Raw genomic sequence first — 18,166 nt, 5'->3', positions numbered from 1 at the left:
TCCAGCCGGCGCGCGGCAGCCCCGCGGCCCGTTGCTAAAGCTGGCCCTGGGTAAAGGAGGCAGAGAAGCGGTAGGGACGGGGCCTTGGGGCAGGGGATGGAACAAGACATATCCCTTCCAGCCCCCTGCCATGAGCCGCTCAGGGCAGGGGGCTGGGAGCACCCCCACGAGCCGAGCACCCCAGCCCTCTGCCCTGAACCCCCCCACACCCAGCCTTCTGCCCTGCACCTCCACACACACCCCAGCCTTCTGCCCTGCACCACCCCACCCCCAGCCTTCTGCTGTGACCTCTGAAGCCCCCCCAGCCTTCTGCCCTGCACCCCCCACATCCCTCCAGCCCTCTGCCCTGACCTCTGAAGCCCCCCACACCCCCAGCCTTCTGCCCTGCACCTCCACACACCCCCAGCCCTCTGCCCTGACTTCTGAAGCCCTCCACACCCACCCTTCTGGGGGCGTGGGGGGCTTCAGAGGTCAGGCCCCACTCAGCCCGCTGCCGGCCTAGGTGAACAGAATGCCAGGCTGGCAGCGAGCTGAGCAGGCTGGTGGCGTAAGATCAGCATTTTAATTTAATTTTAAATGAAGCTTCTTAAATATTTTGAAAACCTTGTTTACTTTACATACAACAATAGTTTAGTTATATAATATATAGACTTATAGAGAGAGACCTTCTAAAAAACGTTAATGTATTACCGGCACGCGAAACCTTAAAGTAAATAAATGAAGACTCGGCACACTGCTTCTGAAAGGTTGCCTACCCCTGATCTAGACCATGCCTGACAGGTGTTTAACCTGCTCTTAAAAATCTCCAATTTATAGAAGGATCTCTCTCTCTGACTTCATATAGACAGTGGGGCAAACTGAGTAGTGATTTTTAAACAGTAGTGCAAATTGCTTGTGGTTGCAAATTGGTCAGTAAGGAAATATGAAAAACTTGAACTGTTGACTGATTAGAAAGAACTGTAGTAGGAAAAAAAACTATGAGGAAGAAAAATAAAGTGTGTGAATTAAGGTGCATTATTTTACACCTGCCTTATAGTTGATGTTCCTGCTTTGTTTCTTGCACATACAAAAGTACAATTTATGGTCTATGTTAAATCTTAATTTTTTCCCCTTTCTAGTGTTTCACTATATAATGTTGCATTAACATCACTTTCACAGTTAAAGTAGCTTAATTCTGAATTCTGAAAACTAAGTTTTGCAAATGCACTTGAACTTTGAATGACATTTTTCTTTAAGTTGATGTGCATACTTTAAGAGTAATAACCATAGGTTGTTCATTTGACTATTATTATAGTTCCATCAGGAAGTAGAGAAAAACATTTTTATTTTAATATGTTTGGCTCAGGTTGAATAGTAGTTTGATAAGGGCATTTCTGTAAAACCTGGTAACTACCAGAACACTGCAGCAACTATAATTACGTATCTTATACATTTTTCACTTTTAGCTTACTGTCCCCTCTAATTGCTGAGTATGATAAACATCTGGAGGAAATGAGTGAACAGCTGCAGTACTATCAGGTATGAATCATACCACTGGAAAGGTTTGATTGTATTTATTAAAAGAAAAAAACATGCAATTAAATGTAAATTTGTCATCTCTCTATATTCATTTAAAAAACTAGGAAATAAAATTTTAAGTACCAATATTAAGAGGAACTAAGTCAATACAAGGTGGGACTGTAAAGCTTGAAAATGAAGTGTTTGCTTCAATATTAAACACCAACGTTCTTATAATCTAAAAAGAAATTAGACCAGAAACTAGTTTATAGCTTTGTACATATTGTGCCCAAATTACAACCTTCTAGAATTACATTAATTTTAAGAGCACAGTGGCTGCCATCAGTAGTAATATTTCAGTCCTCTAGTATTAATAGCTTACCGCACTATTTTCCGGCGAAGGAAATTGTTTTGTACTACCTTTTGAAGTTTTATTAGGATACTCCCCTTTTTGAAGGGAGAGGTGGATCTTTTATGAAAAGAAATTGAATATGCCCAACCTGCCCAATATGTTGTCTATGATCTTGGAAATAGCATTGAGAGACTAAATATGCCCATCGACATATTCCTAACGTGGCAGCAGGGACGAGTGGCAAGAATCCTATTTTGTGAAATATTTAATATTAGCTTGTGTTCTTTAACTGAGGTCATTACCCAGGAACACCTAAACTCTTAAAAACCAAATTTAGTGATGACTTTGCTACTACTGTGTGTAACTATTCACTTGTAACGCTATAAAATGTTTGTGTAACATTTATGCAAGATTTTTATTGCATTATAAAACTTATACACCTACCTCGATATAACGCTGTCCTCGGGAGCCAAAAAAATCTTACTGCGTTATAGGTGAAACCGTGTTATATTGAACTTGCTTTGATCCTCCAGAGTGCGCAGCCCCCCTCCCCCCCCCCCCAGAGCACTGCTTTACTGCGTTATATCCAAATTGGCGTTATATCGAGGTAGCGGTGTATATGATCTACCAGTTAATTCTCTTGCAAAAATAAAAATCACTTTACACAATTGTCCATCTTTAAACATAGCTAGTCAGAAATAAAAATTAAATTTTTGAAAGTTAAAGGAATGGTATTTCAGTGTGTGACTTTACTGCTTAAAGGCCCTGTGATTTAAATGTGAAATTTCACTGTCAAATTTTACTTTCTCAGACACAGATGGGTGAGATGAGACTAAAACTTCAACAAGTCACCAAGGAAAATGAAAGGTAAATTAATTGATTGACATGTTAAACACTTTACATTTCTAAAAATTAAAAGTATTTCTAGGGACCTGGAGATAAACCTCTGAATCTGTGTACTGTGGCCAAAATTTTCATACTTGCGCGTTTAAACTTAACCTCTTAGGTGTTGAAATATGTGTTGAGGCACCCAGGTTTGGAAATTTGAGCTATGTATATACATAACAAACAAGGAATAATACAAATTTTATTGTTTAGAAGTCAGTGTATACATTTCTTTTGTGTATTGTGCAAGGTGTGTATTTTCAACTGTGCATTTTTTTAATATGTATATGTTAAAGGACTTGTGATGTTCGTAATTAAGGAGAATGGACTCCAGACTTGCTTGTCTTTCTCCTGCTTCGTTTAATAGCAGGTTGTCTCTTCCTGGATTCTGCTTCCAATGTACGCTGGCTTGTGGGATTCTACATTTGTTCCTATCTTCACCTTTTGATACTAATTTTTACACTATTAATGTTCCCAAAAATACAGATTACAGGTGCAGTCTTGCAAATATAACAGTGTAGTATTTGCTATCCATTAAAGTCAATGAGCGTACTCATGAAACTAAGAGCTATACACAGCATTATGTACCTTAATTTTCACTGTTTATCCTCTTATTTTTGACTTTGTGCTCCAACACTAGGTTAATTCGGACCCACAAATCTGCCATCTGCTAGTATCTCTAACATCACCCACATTCTTGTGGTGTCTCACCATGTGAATGAGGGGGAAATCTACCGTGGGCACAGATTCTGAGTCATGACCAGGTCCAGGTTGAACCTTCAGTCTCACTGTATATGGTGCCTTCCCTGCCCCCAGCTCTGTTACCAAACCTATCTTTTGCTGCTGAGAGGTTGAAATAGAGCAGGGGTCGGCAACCTCTGGCACGTGGCTCGCCAGGGTAAGCACCCTGGCGGGCCGGGCCAGTTTGTTTACCTGCCTCGTCGGCAGGTTCGGCCAATCGCGGCTTCCACGGGCCGCGGTTCGCCATCCCAGGCCAATGGGGGCGGCGGGCAGCAGCGCGGGCAAGGGATGTGCTGGCGGCGGCTTCCCGCCACCCCCATTGGCCTGGGATGGCGAACCGCAGCCCGTGGGAGCCGCAATCGTCCGAACCTTCCGACACGGCAGGTAAACAAACTGGCCCGGCCCGCCAGGGTGCTTACCCTGGCGAGCCGCGTGCCAGAGGTTGCCGACCCCTCAAATGGAGTGAGTTCACTTCAGAGCTCTATTAAAGCCTTTCTTGATTAGTCAGCAGTTGTAGTCAGTGAGCCATATTAACTAAATTTAAGTGGGTGACATCAAATTCAACCAAGATGCTTAAATCAGAAAATTAATAAATTCAGTGCTCATATTAAGAGTAATATTGGTGTTGAGAAAAATGCTTAGCTGGCATCCTAACTGGACCCTGTCATGTCCATTTTATTAATACCTTTGTAATTACAGTAAATGTAGGATGTACTTTTCAAGAGTGATATGCTTTACATAAAAATACATGTTCAGTTCATTTCGTTTGGAGGACATAACATACACGGATGTATTCAGCTTTCAACTTTCTTATGTTAGTGTGCAAGTATCTTCTGATAGCTGGTAATTGCTAATAAACTAATAAGACTGAAAATCAGAGATGATAGACCAGCAGAAACTGTTCGTGGTGATATAAGAAAATCACTGTGGTGTATGCTCTCTCAATGATCATTGCGGTGCTGTAAAGTAATTCAGTTTAGTTCACATGATGTCTTATTGCATAAATATAAGCTATTTTCAGTGTGACAGGTGTGCAGGGAGAGAGAGAATCAAGCATGTAGTTTATTACGTGACAGATTTTCTCCACTTCAGTTGTAGAATTTACATTTGTTTTCCCAGGTATGCATATTATATGCAAATTGTTATTTTGTTGACGATCAGATATTAAAACATATCCGGTCTTCAAAATATAGTATCACTCTAAATGGTGACATTCTTATCAGCTAGGAAGGAACTCTGAGATCTGAGAGAGCAGAGACAAGGAAATCCAAGAGGTGGCTCGGGGTCGGGGGGAGCAGGAGAGGGCCAGTGCAAATTGAAACAAATGAATAATTAAGCTATTTACACAAGCCCCTGCTTGACTTAACATGTAGCAGTCACTATGACATTTCTGCTGATTTTGGTGTAAAAACTGTATTTACTATGTGAAGTAGTAATATGTTTTGCTGAGAAGTGGTTATATTTAATGTATATGCATACATAGAGTTGAAAGGCAAGTCAACTTGTAATATAGTTAAGTATTCTCAGATACTGCAACTGGCACTGGGACTCCTTGCCAATTTTTGTGGTTTAAAAAAAAAAAAAAAAGATGACTAAGTATGTTACTCTCTTCTGTTGCTGCGTGAGAGGCCCACATATAGAAGAGGAGTAGACTAAAGTATGCAGGGGAAACAGTTTAACTGTAAATTTTCAGGTTTTTTAACTTTGTGCATATGTAGATCTTTTTCTGTAACCTTTGTTATACTAATCTTGGGCATGGCGTGTAACAGTAAATACAAGTGAAATATAAGTGGGATTTGAGTTGATTGTGTCCCTGTATGTCTTAATTCTTCAAAAGAGAGGAGCAGGGTTACTTATGATTATCAGAGTAACATTGGAAACCTAGCCTTTGTAAATGAGCAGTACAATAAAGATACTGTGTAACTGAAATCTATTCTTATAAAGTATTTATACTACTATTTCATGAAGTTTTTTCCTCTCTGTATAGGCAGACAACTGCCATTAATGACAATAGGAATTATGCTAATGAATTAGTAATCATTTAGCACTTCTCATTATCAAAATGCTTTTCAGACAGAAAAGAATAGTCTAAAACTTTTGGTTAATTTTAAAGCATTTGCAGTAATATTCAGGTATTAGGATTCTTTAACAGGGCTTGAAAAAATAAATAAATTCAGAAGTGCTAAATGATTATTAACTGCCTCAATGGGGGTGGCCCAGCACTAATTTATTTCCGGTGGGGAGCAGCATTAATTGGAGGCCTGGAGTACAACCCGCTGTAATCTGGGGTCTTTAAACCAAACAATGAGGAATTCCCAAACTAAGATTGAATGGGTCTGATTCAGGGCACCTGTGTATTTGAATAGGCTGTCTTTCAGCAAACAGATTTGGATAAACTTTAAGGCCTGTTAATTGATTTGACAGACACTTCTTAAGATACATTTTATACGTATGCAGTTGGATGTCTATCATTCCAGTGTCTCTGGGGTGAAGAGGGGATTACAAATATAAGGCCGAATCCTGCTGCTTTTAATAATCCTAATAGACATGAATAAGGTCTGTGGTATCTCTTTTTTACTATACAGTTGGTCAGGAGTTTATGTAGCACTTACATATCTTTCATCAGTTGATTTACCAACTCCAATAGACATGGTAGTGTGCAAAATATAGTATTGTAGTACAGGGAGGCCTAGAATGGGCTAGCTGCCCCAAGTACAAACCTGCCCAGACCCTGTGGGTATGTACATGGGGCAGCTAGCCCATGCTTCTGCTGCCCATATTACCGTGGCTACATTACTACTTTTTTCATGCTTGATTTACCTCCCTCTCCATAGATACAAATGTGCACCCCCATCTGCATCCTTCTGCATCAGCTGCTGCACACTACATGGCATTCATTTTCTGGTGGGGGCAGATACTGTTAGTCATTGTCCTCCCCGAACTGTTCCATCAATGGAGGACAGCCTTATGTCACACACAGTGATCCACAGCAGTCTGGCATATCATTGCATCCCCAAACACCCCAGCCATGGTACCTTTCCTATCCTTATCTACCTGGCCAATGCTACCCACTTTTGGGGCTTTGGTGGCAAAGGCCATCAGGCAAAGCAGGGTTTGTGGATGCCTTGTGCAACTTCAGTTCCCGTCAAAGCAGGCAGGTACAGCATCAGGCCAGATGTTTTCAAGCAGTTTGTACAAACAACTAGTTCTCACAATACTCCTTTGAGGCAGGCTTTATCATCCCCATTTTATGGATGGAGCATCTGTGATGAAGATTACTTACCTAAGGCCTTACAACAAATTAGATGTGAGGTGGAACTAGAATTGAAGTGTGTGGTTCCCACACAGTGCAAGCAATTTTGTACTGAGGGTGGCCAGCCCCTGCTGCTGCTGGCTGTGCTACTGCAGCTATGCTTACATTTTCATCGTGCTAGCTTGATGAGAGCTAGCTTGAGTATGGCTGTTCAAGATGGGAATCACAGTGCTAGCTCCAAGTATCGGTGTAGCCTAAATGAGTCTCTTTCTGAGAGTTGGCTTTTCCTCAATAAGGTCTTAGAATCATAGAATATAAGGGCTGGAAGGGACCTCAGGAGGTCATCTAGTCCAATTCCCTGCTCAAAGCAGGACCAACACCAACTAAGTCATCCTAGCCAGGGCTTTCTCAAGCTGGGCCTTAAAAACCTCTAAGGAAGGAGATTCCACTACCTCCCTAGGTAACCCATTCCAGTGCTTCACCACCCTCCTAGTGAAATAGTGTTTCCTAATATCCAACCTAGACCTCCCCTACTGCAACTTGAGACCATTGCTTCTTGTGCTGTCATCTGCCACCACTGAGAACAGCCTAGCTCCATCCTCTATGGAACCCCCCTTCAGGTAGTTGAAGGCTGCTATCAAATCCCCCCTCACGCTTCTCTTCTGCAGATTAAATAACCCCAGTTCCCTCAGCCTCTCCTCGTAAGTCATGTGCCCCAGCCCCCTAATCATTTTCATTACCCTCCTCTGGACTCTCTCCAATTTGTCCACATCCCTTCTGTAGTGGGGGGACCAAAACTGGATTCAGTACTCCAGGTGTGGCCTCACCAGTGCTGAATAGAGGGGAATAATCACTTCCCTCGATCTGCTGGCAATGCTCCTACTCATACAGTCCAATATGCCATTCGCCTTCTTGGCAATGAGGGCACACTGCTGACTCATATCCAGCTTCTCGTCCGCTGTAATCACCAGGTCCTTTTCTGCAGAACTGCTGCTTAGCCAGTTGGTCCCCAGCCTGTAGCAGTGCATGGGATTCTTCCTTCCTAAGTGTAGGACTCTACACTTGTTCTTGCTGAACCTCATCAGATTTCTTTTGGCCCAATCCAATTTGTCTAGATCACTAAGTCACTTCTCTCAAACATACCCACACTTACACCAATACACAAACTAATCAATCAATTTCTCTTACAGGCAAGCAAGGAAGGAGGATTTATTTTATTTTTAAATGCTTGTGACAGGTTCATGTTAAATGCATAATGTAGTGAGGGGACTACTACCTCAATTCTTGGCAGTTACAAGGGCTGCCACTCTGAGACAGAGTGGGACAATTTACGTGAGGGAGATTATCTAGTAGGAAAAGCCACCACAAGATAATGCTCCAAAACGCTGCCTTAGCATTTGGAAAAAAGCAAGAGTCAAAAATGTTGTAATTTTAGAAGTTTGATCAATTTTATATGAAATTGATCAATGATTTTGGTCATTCTGTAACTTCCAAACTTTAGTTTAAAAATAAAGTTGCTAGTGGTCTCAACTGCAGTCACTCTGGTACCTTGCACAGTCACTCAGTAATCTTTGGAGATTAGAAATCCATGTTCATTTCAATGGCAAGCTCAAAGATCTACCTCTAGCCTTGCAGTGCTCCACTCTTCTCCATTGGATAACAATTTATATTTAAGCATATGCTATGATTTAAAAGCACATCCGTCTTGCTTTCACAGAGAGCAATTCTGATCTCTTGACTAAATATACAATTACTGCAAAAATTATGTTTACTGAAGGTATGAAAGCCTTTGAGTTTTTCCCCCTGATGTTTGTTTTAGGCATAAATAATCAAAGCATAAATTGTAACTCTCCTAGAAAAGCACCTGAAACCTTGAGTTTAATTTAGTTCTTGTTTTTCCCCCCCCAGTCTTTGGCTAACTTAGAAGTAAGTGTCTCTACATGCATGCACTTCCATGGAGTAAGATGATGGATAAGAGGCAGCAAATATGTGCTAGTATTCATGAGGAAGGGAGTTAAAATGGAGACTCAGATTAGATCCATAATACCACTGTTTTTCTACAATGTCAGGGTATGTCTACACTACGAGAGTAGTTCGATTTTACTTAAATCGAATATGTGGAATCGATATTAAAGTCGAACGTGTGTGTCCACACTAAGGACAGTAATTCGACTTTGTGAGTCCACACTAATGGGGCAAGCGTCGACATTGGAAGCGGTGCACTGTGGGCAGCTATCCCACAGTTCCCGCAGTCCCCGCTGCCCATTGGAATTCTGGGTCGAGCCCCCAATGCCTTCTGGGGGGAAAAAATGTGTCGAGGGTGCTTTTGGGTAACTGTCGTCATCCAACCGTCACTCCCACCCTCCCTCCCTGAAAGCGCCGGCGGGAAATCAGTTCGCGTACTTTTCTGGTCAGTGACAGCACGGACGCCACAGCACTGCGAGCATGGAGCCCGCTGCGACCATTGCTGCAGTTATGGCCGTTGTCAACACCTCGCAGCTTATCATCCACCTTTCCCAGAGGCAGATGCTGAGAAATCGGGCGAGGAGGCTACGGCAGCGCGGTGAGGACCTGAAGTCTGAGAGTGGCACAGACCTGTCACAAAGCACGGGACCCCACGCCGAGGACATCATGGTGGCAATGGGTCATGTTGATGTTGTGGAACGGCGATTCTGGGCCCGGGAAACAAGCACGGACTGGTGGGACCGCATAGGGCTGCAGGTCTGGGATGAATCACAGTGGCTGCGAAACTTTCGCATGCGGAAGGGGACTTTCATGGAACTTTGAGTTGCTGTCCCCTGCCCTGAAGCGCAATGACACTCGGATGCGAGCAGCCCTGAGTGTCCAGAAGCGAGTGGCCATAGCCCTCTGGAAGCTTGCAACGCCGGACAGCTACCGGTCAGTCGCGAACCACTTTGGCGTGGGCAAATCTACCGTGGGGGTTGTTGTCATGCAAGTAGCCAACGCAATCGTTGAGCTACTGCTCTCAAAGGTAGTGACCCTGGGAAACGTGCAGGTCATCATAGATGGCTTCGCCGCGATGGGATTCCCAAACTGCGGTGGGGCTATAGATGGAACTCACATCCCTATCCTGGGACCGGACCACCAGGCCAGCCAGTACATTAACCGAAAGGGCTACTTTTCAATGGTGCTGCAAGCACTGGTGGACCATAGGGGACGTTTTACAAACATCAACGTCGGATGGCCGGGCAAGGTTCATGACGCTCATGTTTTCAGGAACTCTGGTCTGTTTAGACGGCTGCAGGAAGGTATTTACTTCCCGGACCACAAAATAACTCTTGGGGATGTGAAGATGCCTATAGTCATCCTCGGGGACCCAGCCTACCCGCTAATGCCCTGGCTCATGAAGCCCTATACTGGCGCCCTGGACATGAAAAAGAACTCTTCAACTACCGGCTGAGCAAGTGCAGAATGGTGGTGGAGTGTGCTTTTGGACGTCTCAAGGGGAGATGGAGAATCTTACTGACTCGCTGTGATTTCAGCGAAACCAATATCCCCATTGTTATTGCAGCTTGCTGTGTGCTCCACAATCTGTGTGAGAGCAAGGGGGAGACCTTTATGGCGGGGTGGGAGGTTGAGGCAAATAGCCTGGCTGCTGATTACGCCCAGCCGGGCGATTAGAAGTGCCCAGCGGGACGCGTTGTGCATCCGGGAGGCTTTGAAAGCTAGGTTCCTGAGTGAGCAGGGTAACCTGTGACTATTAAGTTTGTGTACAGAGAAGCTGAACCTGCCCCCGTTTCTTTACCCAGTAAATGTTCACTATCCTCTCCAGTTACATACCCTGTTCACCCCGTTCCCCCCCTTCCAACACACGTTTAAAAATAAAATCACTTGAATTTTGTTAATGAACACCGTTTTCTTTATTACTGTTTTCTCGGTAAAGTGTTGAACCTGGGACGCAGACTGTGGTGGGGAGCGGGTGTAGTGTAGTGATGCAAAGGACGCTTCTAAACTCGAGGAATGACAGGCTCCGCACTGGTGGACTGGTTGTTTCAACGGAGCCTGCCACCCCTCCTGTTCGGGACTCTGTGTGTGGGGGGCTATGTGACTTTGTGGCAGGGGGAGGACGGTTACAGATCCCCTGCTGCGTGGCTCTGTGATCCAGGATAAGGACCGCTGCATAAGATCTCTAACCGCCCTCCCCCGCCACAAAGTCACATAGCCGCCCCCCCCCCCCCGAACATGAAAACCACCTCCCAGACTGACCAGGGTAACTAGTGACTGCAATGTGTGTGTGCCCTGCTGCTGAACCTGTCCCCACCTCTGTACCCTGGTAAAGGTGACTGTCCTGTCCAGTTACCAACCCCCTTCCCCCCCCTTCAGACAGACTCTCTTCTAAAAGAACATGATGGAAACAGTAATTAACAGAAACGTATTTTTTATTAGCAACTACACATGAAACTGGGGGATGAAACTGGGACAGGGGCTTGGGTGAGGCGGGAAGGAAAGGACTTATCAAATTTTGGGGAATGAGAGCCTTCTGGTACTTGAGCAGTCTGCAGGGGTGGAGTGAGAGTTTTCACGGACTCTGCCGCCCCTCCTTCTTGGGACTTTGGGTGAGGGGGGTATGGGACTTTGTGGCGGGGGAGGGTGGTTAGAGAGAGACTGCAGCGGGGCTCTGTCCTCCTGCCTCCGGTCCTGCAGAACATCCACAAGGCACCGGAGCGTGTCCGTTTGCTCCCTCATTAGTCCAAGCAGCGTTTGAGTCGCCTGCTGGTCTTCCTGCCGCCACCTCTCCTCCCGTTCCATGTGTGATCGGTGCACTTGGGACAAGTTCTCCCTCCACTGGGTCTGCTGGGCTGCCTGGGCTCGGGAGCAGCCCATAAGTTCCGAGAACATGTCCTCCCGTGTCCTCTTCTTCCTACGCCTAATCTGCGCTAGCCTCTGGGAGTGTGATGCCAGGCTAGGTTGGGAGACAGTCGCAGCTGTGGGATGGGAAAAAGGGAGTGAATTCCTCAGAAAGATAAATTTAGTTGTGAACAAAGAACATAGTCTTTCTCTGTGAACAAGACCATGCACAGCACCTATCACATGCGCACTCAGGACAAGGTCGAATTTTCGGCCTTCGCATTCAGTGCCTGGGGTCTTGCAGTGCAGATCAGAGAAGCGGGGCAGGACAGCGGAATTTGTGTAGCAGGCCGACATAGTAAGCCGTAGACTTGTGGCTGCTTAAAACTTTAATAATAGCACTGGCCTCCTTTCACGTTCAAAGCAATGGTAGTCCCTGCTGCCAGCAATCCGGCAAGCATGAACTCTGCCCCTGTCCCACCCCCTCGCGGCTGTCCCAGGGAAAGATCCCTGTATGCTACCCCTCTCCCGCCTCCACCGCGTGGCTGTAAACCGCCGGTTACAGTTCTGTAAAGGAACAGGCAAGCAGTCCCAATACTAACATTCCCCTACCTAATTCAAAGCAGGTCACCATGAGCGACATCACTCTGATGAGGATTTCAGAGACGGAGAAAGAAAGGATGCTTCGGGAAAGCATGCAAAGACCAGGGCCGTATGCTGCCATGCTCTGCAAGGCAATGGTCCCGGAGTACTTGCTTGTCTCCTGGCGCGGAAACGTTTCGTACCACGGAGGACCCAATAAGGCCGCTCTCCCCAGGAACCTGATGCAAAGGCTTTCCAATTACCTCCAGGAGAGCTTCGTGGAGATGTCCCAGGAGGATTTCTGCTCTATCCCCGGACATACAGACCGGATTTTACTGTAGCTGCACTGGCAGGGACTAAACAGTAGAGCGCCTAGGGCAAAACAATCATGCTAAACCGGACATTGTTAGATTTTTTTTCAGTAGTTGCACTGCCAAGGACTGAAACGTGAAGCGTCTAGGGCAAACTAATCATGAAAAACCCATTGTTAATATTGTTAATATTCCTGTTCTGTTAAAAATAAATGTTTTCATGTTTGAAACACTTACTGACTGATCCTTCCCCTGATTCTGTGTCCGGGTTAACGCCTGGGGACGGTTGGTAGGGGATCTCTGTAAGGGTGATGAAGAGATCCTGGCTGTCGGAGAAATCAGCGTTGTAAGCGCTGTCGACTGCCTCGTCCTCCTCATCTCCTTCCTCATCTTCCCCGTCCGCTAACATGTCCGAGGAAGCGGCCGTCGACAATATCCCATCCTCAGAGTCCACGGTCAGTGGTGGGGTAGTGGTGGCGGCCGCACCTAGGATGGAATGCAGTGCCTCGTAGAAACGGGATGTCTGGGGCTGGGATCCGGAGCGTCCGTTTGCCTCTTTGGTCTTCTGGTAGCCTTGTCTCAGCTCCTTGATTTTCACGCGGCACTGCGTTGCATCCCGGCTGTATCCTCTCTCTGCCATGGCTTTAGAGATCTTCTCGTAGATCTTTGCATTCCGTCTTTTCGATCGCAGCTCGGAAAGCACGGACTCATCGCCCCACACAGCGATCAGATCCAAGACTTCCCGATCAGTCCATGCTGGGGCCCTCTTTCTATTCTGAGATTGCATGGCCATCTCTGCTGGAGAGCTCTGCATCGTTGCCAGTGCTGCTGAGCTCGCCACGCTGTCCAAACAGGAAATGAAATTCAAACTGCCCAGACAGGAAAAGGAATTCAAATTTTCCCGGGGCTTTTCCTGTGTGGCTGGTCAGAGCATCCGAGCTCGGACTGCTGTCTAGAGCGTCAACAGAGTGGTGCACTGTGGGATAGCTCCCGGAGCTATTAGCGTCGATTTCCATCCACACCTAGCCTAATTCGACATGGCCATGTCGAATTTAGCGCTACTCCCCTCGTTGGGAAGGAGTACAGAAGTCGAATTTAAGAGACCTCTATGTCGAACTAAATAGCTTCGTGGTGTGGACGGGTGCAGAGTTAATTCGATGTAACGGTGCTAAATTCGACAAACTCCTAGTGGAGACCAGGCCTCAGTCTCAATGACAGTCAAAAATTTATAAAAACTGGCGTATATGCACAACAAAAATGCTTGCAAAGCTGAACTTCTGGATGAACTAACCTTAGGACTTCTGTAGCTGGGTCTTTAGTTTGCACCAGAGAGGTGTAAGATTTAGTCCACACTCCACACTAGCATGTCATTCACCGACTGGCCTGTGTGGACTTGCTGTTGTGCACTAAGAATTCCCTAGGGCACATTAATGTAGGCCCATTTCAAACATTATGTCAATAAGTATTAGGGAATGTTTAGTGCACATCATCAGGGTGCACATGGGCTAGTTAGTCACGACTAAAAATTTATATTCTTCCGGCATGGACTAATGCACCATGTAGACAAGTCTTTAGTATTTAATGAGTTTCTTCTGGAGAGGAAAGCAAGGGTCTTGCAAGAATCTGTTACCTCTTTGAGAAGATTAAACAATTTTACGATTTCTAACATAATTTATAGTGAAATTCATGTATTTTACATTAATCTTAATTTTATAATACACTCAAACATTAATTCAAAATATCAATTACATTTAGAAGGTGCACTGTAAATATAACTTGTTTTAAAGATTTAGTTTTAATGAATTTTACATTCATTGTACTTAGGCTACTCCAAATGTTTTTAAAAAAATATTGTTGAAAAAGCAATGGTTTACTGTATTTGTGTCACAGACTGCATGAGGAATTGAAAGACGCTGTTGAGAAGCAGCTGGAGGCCCTTCCTTCTGGCACTCTCTTGGGGAGTGATGTGTTTGCAGATGAAGAAATAGTAAGAAACCTTCAAGATCAGTTACAACTAGCCAATCAAGTGAGTGATTTTAAAACACAGCTGCTACTTTATTTCTTTGGCTAATTCCTTTGCACATTGGGGAAAACATCTTCATCAGTTGGTAAGGAATCACTCTTCAGAACCATCTTTTTTGGATTAGAAATATGAAAAGTACTCTTTACTGATTTTTTTTATTATTATTATTTTTATTTTTTTGGTAACCTACAAACACTGATACTTTTGATTACCAGTCTGAAAGAATTTGGAGTTTTGCACTCAGAGTTCGTGTTTTGTACTAATACTTAATTACTATATTGATTTCTCCCCCCCCCCCCCCCCCCCAATTCCCGACTAGAGAAAGGAAATAGCAATGAGGCAGGATGGTAAAGCCTTTTTACATCCATTGAGAATACATATTGAAATTTTCACCAATCATTTTTGGTGAACACTGGTCAAAAAGATAGTAAATGTGAAATGAAACAATTTTGCATTGTTTGGAAGGTAGAAAATCAGAATCTAAAGCTAGAAAAGGCTAGATTCTCTAATCTAAGATCATTACTATAACAGGCTGATGTCCTATCTCTTGTACACAAAGACCAAATTCTGCTGTTGTACAGGTGCAGCTCCTGTAATTTCACTGGGTGCTGATCGATGTAATTGAGAGCTTATTTTAGCTATTTGAATCAAATAGGCTGGTATGTTGAATCAGAGTCTCAGAACTCTCAGTAGAAGCCACGTGTCGCTTCTAATTTAAACTTCTGAAAAGAGCTACTCTTTTTTTTAAAAAAAGGGGGGGGGGAAGCAGAACCTATTAATCTGTTCAGATCTTTAACATGACAGGGACATGCTAAGTCACACTTTCTTGAAACATTTTCACTTCTCTAAAGTTGGTATTTTGGGAATAAAGTCACAAAATGGGACTTCTGGTTTCAGTAGTAGAACAGTGAATTGTCATTGAATTCATCCATTTAAACAAACAAACCCCATCTTGAGTCTGCTTTTTGGAGACTGGGAAGGAAGAGAAAACTGCATCAGGAGTCCTTCGATGAGATCCATAAAAGTATCTAGAGAAATAAAATTCTGACTTCCCTATGAAAACTACATCCCTACCAATACCAGCCATAGCATAGTATAGCTGTGGGGATGCTTTGAAAAGCAGTGTGTCTCCTACGTTTATTCAGTAAAAGAGATATCTAGTAGTCACTGTATCTTGATGATGGTGAAAGAAGAGAAACAGGAAGTCATTTACAATAATTATATTAAGTTTCTTTAATATAAAGGAAAAGTCCCCTGTTTTTAAAGTGTTGTATATTAAGCTAAACACATTCTGGTAAGAGAATCTTCTATATAATCTTTCTTGTTTTTAAACCTTCTAGGAAAAAGAGCAAGCACTAGAGCTCTGGCAGACAGTATCACAGGAACTAGATCAACTCCAGCAGCAGTACCAGGGGCACATGACTGAAGCACAGATTCATGTGGTAGAAAGGCAAAAGCAAAAAGTAATTTTGATTGTATTGGTTCTTTTGGCAAGTCATTGTAATCTGGAGAAATTCCAGAGCTGTAAGTAAGGCAAATTTAAAATGTTGTATATCACTACTTAGCTATCTGACACCAAATATATTATAACAATCATCTAAATATTATTTAATGGTCAGAGGCAATTGTAGATTTCAGGTGCCACTCTTTTTGTTCTAATCCATATTGTACAGGTAAGCAATATTTCATGTGTCCATTGACAATCAGATGGGGCATGCATATTGCAGTAGGGGTGTGTGTGTGTGTGTAAAGAACTACAATGAGCTAGAGCAAGAATCAGTCATGTGGTTCTTCAACACCCTTCAAAAATAAGTTCATATTTTTTAAAAGGTTCAGTTCATACCTCTGGCTGCACTGTTTAATTAGTGGTCTGTGGGCTAAATCGCAGCAGGGTGCTATATGTAGCTACCTGCTAGAAAATCCAAACTCAGCAAAGTGAATATGGAGTAGTAGGCATTGTTCATTTTTTTCCCCACATAACCTGTGAAAAAGCTGCTCTGCAGGTCCGTTGTGACAAGAGTTGTATAGAGGGTGTTCTGGAGTCAGGGGAGTAGTCCAAACGTTTATGCATGTTTGCATCCTGCTAGGCTTGTACCCATTTAGGAGGGAGGCATTATGTGACTGCTTAGAAATTGACCCTAAGGTTTTAGACCCTTTTTTCAGTAGTAAATCTGTGATGTACCCAAAGATTTACCAGGTCAAATCCCACTAATAATCTAATTAAAATCCAAAAAATTAAAGTAACGTTGACTGCATAAAACATAATATATCTAATTTGTTGAAATTGCTTTCAGTTGAACTTAAAATGCCTTTAGGATAATTACAAGCCCTTTATAATGATGATGATTACAAGCTCCGTATTTCCTATTTTAGGATCAGTTGGCTGGCTTTCAACAACTGACTGAGCAACTTCGATTAGCCAATGAGAAAACAGAGTTGGTAAGTGATTCCATCTGGACAATGCATTCATATTTTAAAACTATTAAATGGTTAGTTTATATTCTGGGGGGTATCAGGGTACTGTACTTGCCACAGGTGGCACCTACTCCTGGCTGTTCTGGGGATTCGCTCTATTGTGGGTCTGATGTCTCCCCTTGTGTTCTGCCTCCTCCCCATTGTCCTTTCCCTCTCTCCCTCTGACAACTGCAGTTTTCTCTTCATGACTCAGCTCTCCAGCCAGGTCACTGTGTGGTTTCCCCTTCTGGGGTATAGAGGCTCACTGGACCTGCTGTCCAGGCAATGCCAATGCATAAGTGGCTGGTAGGGGAATCCAGGCTCACCCACTACTCCAGGTTCCAGCCCAGAGACCCTACAACATGCAGCAAAGGTCTGTTCAGTCTCCAACCTGGCTGTTCCCTACCCAGCTCTCACAGGCTTTCTTCTCTACCCTTCTCTCGTCTGAGTACGCCCTTCCATAAGGGGTCTACTCTTTCCCTTGGTTCTCTCCTTTCCTCTCTAATGCACAGAGAATGGCTATAGACTTCTTTACTGCAGCCATTTTTGATACCAGCTTCTGGGCTTTATACTAGCCCAGCCCACACCTGCTCACCTGAGCTTCATCTTCCAATGAGGGGTTGCTTCTCCAGCCTAATGCCCTCATGTGCGGCCTATCACTCTAATTGGCCCTTTCTCAGCTTCATTAACCCTTTCAGGATTAGTGTGGCATGAATGTCCCATCACAGGGGATCGCCAATAAAGGAAAACATAGAGACACCAGACATTACATGTCTAGTAACATGACACATAACATGCTGTCCTTGGATAATGTCATATAATTTACAAGCAATTGGACCTTATCATAAATTGTCTTAATTGGTGTTTTTACTCTTGAAGAATACCTTACTGTATAAACTAGGTTGTGTTACTCCCTTCCCCAGTAACTAATCTAGCGAGTAGCCCCCCCCCAGAAAGCCTTACACGTGAAATTGTCGTCTTCTTTCCTTCCTTCCCTCCTGTATCTACCTTATGAAAAGAGCATAGGACTTGTCCTATGTATAATATGGAGCCTGTGTTATCCATGTTCTTCTCTTTTCTAAACTTCAGAGTTTGTTTAATACAGATGGAAATGTTCAAAAAACAGATTTAATCCTATTTCTAGAGTTAGCTAAACTTTAGTTTGATTACTTCAAAATTGTTGGCCTTTGTGACTTGACCAAGACCACAGATGGAGTCTGTCAGAGCTGGGAGTTGTCCTTTATTCTCAGTCCCGTTGG

General features: G+C 43.8%; 1 protein-coding gene across 1 annotated transcript in view; it reads left to right on the top strand.

Annotated features, from left to right (window-relative positions):
• The window catches only part of SCLT1 (sodium channel and clathrin linker 1), a 136,235-nt gene that overhangs the window by 9,545 nt on the left and 108,524 nt on the right, over positions 1-18,166 (top strand). The window contains exons 5-9 of the mRNA XM_065404799.1: positions 1,446-1,518; positions 2,661-2,716; positions 14,321-14,456; positions 15,794-15,916; positions 16,827-16,892. Coding sequence (XP_065260871.1) covers positions 1,446-1,518; positions 2,661-2,716; positions 14,321-14,456; positions 15,794-15,916; positions 16,827-16,892 — 454 coding nt within the window. The remainder of the gene's footprint in view (positions 1-1,445; positions 1,519-2,660; positions 2,717-14,320; positions 14,457-15,793; positions 15,917-16,826; positions 16,893-18,166) is intronic.

Source organism: Emys orbicularis, chromosome 5, assembly GCF_028017835.1.
Source record: "Emys orbicularis isolate rEmyOrb1 chromosome 5, rEmyOrb1.hap1, whole genome shotgun sequence".
Taxonomy (NCBI): Eukaryota; Metazoa; Chordata; order Testudines; family Emydidae; genus Emys; species Emys orbicularis.
The sequence above is the reverse complement of the archived record's forward strand: the minus strand, read 5'-3'. Positions and strand labels throughout refer to the sequence as shown.